Source organism: Polistes fuscatus, unplaced genomic scaffold (genome assembly GCF_010416935.1).
Source record: "Polistes fuscatus isolate 324 unplaced genomic scaffold, CU_Pfus_HIC Scaffold11, whole genome shotgun sequence".
Classification (NCBI taxonomy): domain Eukaryota; kingdom Metazoa; phylum Arthropoda; class Insecta; order Hymenoptera; family Vespidae; genus Polistes; species Polistes fuscatus.
In genome coordinates, this window is record NW_025113009.1 from 1951101 (window position 1) to 1957529 (window position 6429).

Sequence of the window (6429 nt, forward strand, 5' to 3'; positions counted from 1 at the left end):
TCTCTCTCTTTTTTTTTCATTTATGCTCTCGAGAAATCGAACGTGTAAAAAGAAAACACGCGAAAGGGTGGACGAAGAGTAAGAAAAAAGAAAAAGATAGCGAATGTCTCTTCTCGAGTGAAGGATCTATATAAGTGTCTGTGTATCTGTGTGTGTGGGTGTATATGGGGGTGAAGAATCGCAAGGGTGAGAGTAAATTTTTGAACGATGTACTTGACCGACGACGTCGTGGATACGAACGGATATCGTAGAAAATTAGAACGAGAGAGACAGAGATAGAAGGAGCTTCTGTAATGCAATAAATTTCAAGCTTTCGCAAAAAAAAAGGAAAATAAAAAAGATGAAATTTAAGAAGGATTGTGTTAAGGGTACGACGGAAAATGAAAATTCGTGTGAAGATGAAGAAGAAGAAGAAGAAAAAAAATAAAATAGGAGAATGGAAGGAACAAAGAGAAATAGAAAATACAAAAGGGGAGAAAAGGGAAACGTAGACAATTGAGAAAGTCAAACATTTTTTTATATTTTTTCGCATAGAATTCAGTTTTATTTCTCTCGTTGCATTCTTCATATATTTACTTCTTTCTTTTCTTTTTGTTAACCATCTTTTTACAACAAATATCATCTCTGACTTATCAATAATAGCAATATTTTTCGTCTTTTTAAATCATTCTTTTTTTTTTCCTTTTTTTTTGTTTTTTTTTTGTTTTCTTTTTACTTCCTTTATCTATCTTTTCACCCTTGTGTGTGTTTTTTTTTCTTGCACGTAATCAGGTTTCAACAAACATTCGTATATGTTTATATAGGTATACGTGTGTGTTCAGTAGTCCTTCCACTTACACGGTTAATTGGTTCCACGATAACAGCGCGTAAATGGAAGCATGAAAAGCCATTTCAAATAAAAATCTGTTCTACGTTTTCAAATATGTGTTAGGTGTAACAATTAGTTCGGTATTTTGATATTAAATTCATTTGATCGATTCGGCAGTTCCTCGAAAGTTGTATATTAAAGTCATCGAAAATGTTGGAAATTGTTTCGTCGAAGAATAACGGATGTATGATTATTTTACAAATTAACACTTGTATATTTGTTTAAAGGGCACCGAATTAATTGCTTCACCTAATATTTAGTTTTTATTGGGATAGAAGAATAAGTCTACACGAATAGAAAATAAATTACACTGAGGAATCACAGAATTTGGATTTTCACATATATGTATATATAACGCGTTAAAATGAATCCGCGTAAATGGACGGAATGCTGTACATATGTGTGCGTGTGCGTATGTGTCATGTGCTGGCGTCTATTTACGATCTCACACACACTCATATGTATACACGTATAAATATATAATATTTATAATCTATATGTAGTATCTTTACTATCACTGTATTATTGTCCATGAACTAAATCTACACATATATACAAATTTTACAATATTAACGGTCTACTGTAGAAGATAGTTTGTCTTATGAATACGATGATAGGTTAAGCGAGGTGTGTGTATCCTTTCCCTAATACAAAAGATATCAGCACGCGCGTTTGGTCTGTTTTCTTCCCTTCGTAAAACCGAAGGCAGTTTATAATCGTATTTGAATTCGGCATTGGAATCATTTACGACGAAAAACTAGATGAACGAAGGAATCGAGTTACGAGATTGGATTAATTTCTTTTTCTAGACTCCTAACGTCCTCCTCTTCGCGTGGTATCACTAGCCTTCCAGGGGGATAGAGGATCTAAGTTCCTTCATTTCTGTTTCATTTTTGATCTTTCCTCGAGAGTTCAGTAAGGCCTCCACACGACAGCTTTCGTGGTAGTCGTAGAAGATAACTTGGTGGTCGTCGTTGACGGTGTTGTTGTTGGAGTTGATGTCCTCTTTGGTGCACTTTTGTTAGAAATGTATGCCGTCGGTGCTTTCAATTCGTTTCTGGTACCTTCCGTCGGTTTCTTCGGTACGATTCTTTCGGGCGAAGACGAGGACGGTGTTGTAACGGGTGGTAAATGGGGTGGGAGGGTGTTCTGCCTGATCGGGACGAAGGCACTGCTACGAACTTCTTCGGTTGTCGTGACCTCGCTCCCGGATTCACTCGGACTTCTCGGTGGTGGTGTTCTTACTGGACTGCCAGGTATCGTTGATGAGGTTGTCGTTGTCGTAGTCGTTGATATAGTCGACAACGTTTTCCCTGGTAATGGCGCGTATTCCATTGCATATTTCGACGGATGATCGATGGAATAAACGGGGGGTAGTACGGTCGTCGGTGAGAACGGGGGTGGAAATAGTTCCGCCGGTGGTAATTGGAGTGCTCCTGAAAAAAATCAAAAACAAACTTTCTTCCCCAAATTCTTTTTTTTTTCTTTCTTTTTTTTGTTTCTTTTATTTTCGTTGACATAGGAGGGTAGCAGCAGGTTAGTGAAAAATCTTTTTTACCTTCCGACGAGGTGTCGATCATTGTTCTTAAAGCACATGCGACATTTATTTATATATAAATAGTTGTTGTTTTCGTGCGGACAGCATTGTCGAGAGTGAAAGATAAAAAAAGAGTGAAAGAGAAAGAGAGAGAGAGAGAGAGGCGTTCTTCGTGGGGGAGAGTGGGCTTGTAAGTCGTATTGTTGTTCTAACGGAAGGGATGTATTCGGAGGTCGAAGGGGGTCCGTTGTGGGAAAAGGGAGCACAGACTCACCCCTCGGTCCAGCACTACGAGGTATGAATCATCGCCAGGCGTCGCGGACTCGACGAAATCGATAACACGAGTTCTCTTTCTCTCTTTCTCGTTTGCACGCGCGTTCTCTCGAACGAACGAACGAACGAACGAGTGGGGCCTCTTTCGAGATCTTTTTTTTTTTTGTTGCTGATTCGTCAAACCATCACGCGTACACAATGTGTCCGTTTTTTTTCCGTTTTTTTGGTTTCTTTCTATTCAAGTATTTACGTATCCGTGTAAGTGCAAGTTCCCTCGATAACAGGAGAATCCGATTTTTAATATCCAATTGTGAAACTGTTTCGAAAATATCGTTTACGAGTCCGAGTTTTACAAACTTTCGAGATCAAAATAATCGACTTTTTCTTTTCAAAGAATTTATATGCACACTACCCTACCGTTCGCGATTCTTTCTTTTTTTTTTATTATCATTATTCTGGAAACAAAATGTATATACTCAAGAAAATTTCCTTACCTTTCATTAATGCTGAATGAGTGTACGGCCATGGGGGGCTGCAAAAAATCGCGCTCTCCATCCACGGAGTGAATATGCCAAGTTGATGGAGTCCATGACCATATTGGTAATCTGTAAATCAAACGTTACAAATTTAGATATGAAAAGATAGAAGATAAAGGGGACAACGAGAGATCAGTTTTATCTATTGCATCTAAAATTCGTAATATTAGACTTTTATTCAATTTTATTTTTCTAATAAAAATAGTCGAATAGTACAATATCCGAAGAAAATGAAATGAACGATGATACGAAAGTGTTGACGTAGAAAAATTCCGAATTTCACGAACGATTCGTAAGAGCGATGATAAAAGTACAAAAAAATAAAACAAAGTTAACTTCTTTAGCGATGAGCGATGCGTTTCTTCGCGGAGGGGGTTGGAGGAGACTGGTAAAATCTCTTTGGCGGGCGTAACGAACTGACAAACACCGTGAAAAAGGAGATGCCGGCCACCCAAGACCTATAAAACGAGGATTAACGACGGCTCTCTCCGACTTGGCGGCCCGGGTTGAAGCGGGACTTGTATCTTATGTTTATACGAGCTTGGTATAACGTTCTTTATACGACGCGCCGCGGATTCTCGTGGCGCGCACATGCTACCGCCATATGTGGCGCGATAAACAAACGCATAAACGCGGCTTCTTTATATTCCTTCTCTCTCTCTCTTTCTCTTTTCTTGCTTTCTTGCTTTCTTTCATTTTTATTTCAACGACTAAGTCTCATCGTAATCTTTAGCCTAGAGAGATAGAGATGGATGATGAAAGAAGAAGAAGACATAGAAAGTAGTAGTAGTAGTAATACTAGTAGTAGTAGGCTAATAAACAACGTCTTTAACTAACTCACGGTCCAATCGAATAATTCGACTTTTCGGAAAATAAACGGGAACGTTGAAGAAGGAGAAGGAAGAAGACCTACGTTCGTCGCGGCTTGAAAACTTGCCAAGTTTTCTTCGTGCGTTTGTATGTGTGTGATGCTCGTCGTTTTCTCTTTCTCTTTAGATGCGTGTTAAACGCGTGTAAGAGAGAGAAATAGAAAGAGTGAGAGAGAGAGAGAGAGAGAGAAATAGAGAAACGTGTCTCTGTGCGCGCGCGCGTGTGAATGCACGTGCCGTGTAAGCGGTTCCACGTTTGAGAGAGTAAGTGAGAGAGCAAGAGAGAGAGTCTGTGTGTGAGAGAGAGAGAAAGAGAGAGAGAGAGGGCTTGCAAGCACCGTCCTGTGACCGCCGCGGCTCGCGGTTTGAGGTCCGCCAGCTATACGCCGGATTATTAAACGGCCGCGAGCTTCCAACACCCGTTTGCGGATTCTCGACTGGTCACACCGCCTCCGCCGATGAGATGACTCTTCCCTGATACTTTCTTTTGCTAAGTTTTCGAAATTTTTGTATCTTTCTACGACGCATCGTTACCACAGGTACACCGTTATTTTTATTATTTTCTATACTTATCTCTATTTTATCTGTCTCTCTCTTTGGTGTGTGACGATTCGACGGAAAAAAAGTAAAAAAAATTCAGAAAAGAAAAAAATGTTTTGTTCGATATTTACTTTTATTAAATTCTGGCCAAGACTTACTAGACTTGGATCTGGGTTCTCTTGGTCCGTCCACGGTTACTTTGATTGCCTTGTTGTAAGTTGCTATTTGATTAGTACCGATTTGTATCGTCAGCGAGAATGATTTACCTGAAAGTATAATCCACGTTGTATTTCAATCGTATCGAACGAAATAATGATTTTATTCTCGTTTATTATCGAATTTAATATTATACGATATTGTATATATTTATAGATAAATATAAACGGAAATAAACTCTAACCTCTACCGCTGCGACCGACAAATCTTAGATCATTGAACTTAGCGACCCCGTTCTTCATGATCGCCGTGAAGTTCCTGAGTTCGCCGCAACAGTTTTCATCGTTTCCTGCCCTGATCGTGACTACCGTTCCATCATCGACGTTATCAAGTGTAACGACCTTAAACGCCAACGGAAGCGACTTGTTCGATCTCCAATGAGTCGGTAACATGCTGCAGAAGATCGCTGGACTTCCGGTTTGTACGAGATCCCCGTGACAATGTGTCAGAGCATCGCGAATCGTTTGAAGGGGGTCGAGCGGTATTTGTCCCTCTGGTAGATGCATCTCCTTCAGTGATCCTACTGCGATCGTGAACCCCGAAGCGCCAACGTTTGAAACTTTTAAATGATCCACTTTACTTGCGCTGCACAATTATCCTTAGTTAAATCACTTTCAAATCTTGTCTCTTTTTTTGATTTTTCTTTCACAGTTAATTTAAAGCACAAACACTTGATCTCTCTCTCTATCTCTGTTATTAATAAAATTATTTATAGAGTTGAAGGTTATTATTATTGTTATAACCTAACAAATGTGATATAGGAAAGGGCCAACGAAATGAAACACGAATATATCCAGTTTGTGAGTTTCACGCTTTACGTATATACATGTACATATATGTGCGCATGCAAATATACATATAGGTATATGTGGATATATATGTATATATAAACGTATATATATATAGATATGTATATATACACATATATATATATATCCGTTACCCCGAACACTGTATACTCTCTATACGTATCTTCTTCCCCCCAGTTTGATGCGAGCGTTTCAGAAGGAAAATGGTAAAAGTGAAGTTTATCGCGACGCGCACTCGATGCCGGCTGAGCGGATTCTAGTTTTTCGTAGCCGCAGCCGCAGCTATTTAGAGGGGATTTTTATCCCCTCCAATTTTTCCGGAGCCCCACCCAGGGCAAGCGCGTCGACCAATGAGGACGGCGGTCGTGTTGTGGCCTCCGCGGCTCGCCGCCTTCGCCCCTAACCAGGCTTAGGGGGTCGCCTGCCTTGCGAAAGGGGCTGCCTGCTTGCCTGCCTTGCTTGCTCGAACTGAGTCGAGGGTGCTTTTCACCTACCATCTCTTTCTTACCTCGCCTTCGTTCTGTCTCTTTTCCTCTTTCCCTCTCTTTCTCTCTCACGTTTATACCATCTCCCTTTCTTTCTTTCTCTCGTTTTCTGTTGGCTGTCTCTCTTCTCTGTCATTCTCCTTCCATTCGCTTTTCTATTTCATCCCTCCTGCCCCTCCGCTCCTTTCTCACCCTTTCTCTCTCTCTCTCTCTGTCTCTCCCTCTTTCTTTCGTATTATCTCATCGTATCTCGCCTTCTCCTTTTCTACCTTTCCACCAACCTACCAAGCCAGCCA

General features: G+C 40.3%; 1 protein-coding gene across 1 annotated transcript; it reads right to left on the reverse strand.

Annotated features, from left to right (window-relative positions):
* Positions 1-588: 588 nt before the first annotated feature.
* LOC122526324 (segmentation protein Runt-like) lies at positions 589-6046 on the reverse strand. Its single transcript, XM_043649683.1, has 5 exons — positions 5783-6046; positions 5024-5529; positions 4782-4889; positions 3173-3283; positions 589-2304 (listed from the first exon to the last, which is right to left on the reverse strand). The coding sequence occupies exons 2-5, from the start codon at positions 5343-5345 to the stop codon at positions 1781-1783; spliced, it is 1065 nt and encodes a 354-aa protein (XP_043505618.1). The 5' UTR covers positions 5346-5529; positions 5783-6046; the 3' UTR covers positions 589-1780.
* Positions 6047-6429: the final 383 nt, after the last annotated feature.

Bases quoted from the DNA above. Each gene is read 5' to 3' on its own strand.
- LOC122526324 (XM_043649683.1), bottom strand. From the start codon at position 5,345: ATGCATCTACCAGAGGGACAAATACCGCTCGACCCCCTTCAAACGATT. The intron at 3,284-4,781 runs GTAAGTCTTGGC...TTTGATTTACAG, and splicing joins AGAACCCAGATCCAAGTCTA to ATTACCAATATGGTCATGGA. The intron at 2,305-3,172 runs GTAAGGAAATTT...GATTTTTTTCAG, and splicing joins TCATTCAGCATTAATGAAAG to GAGCACTCCAATTACCACCG.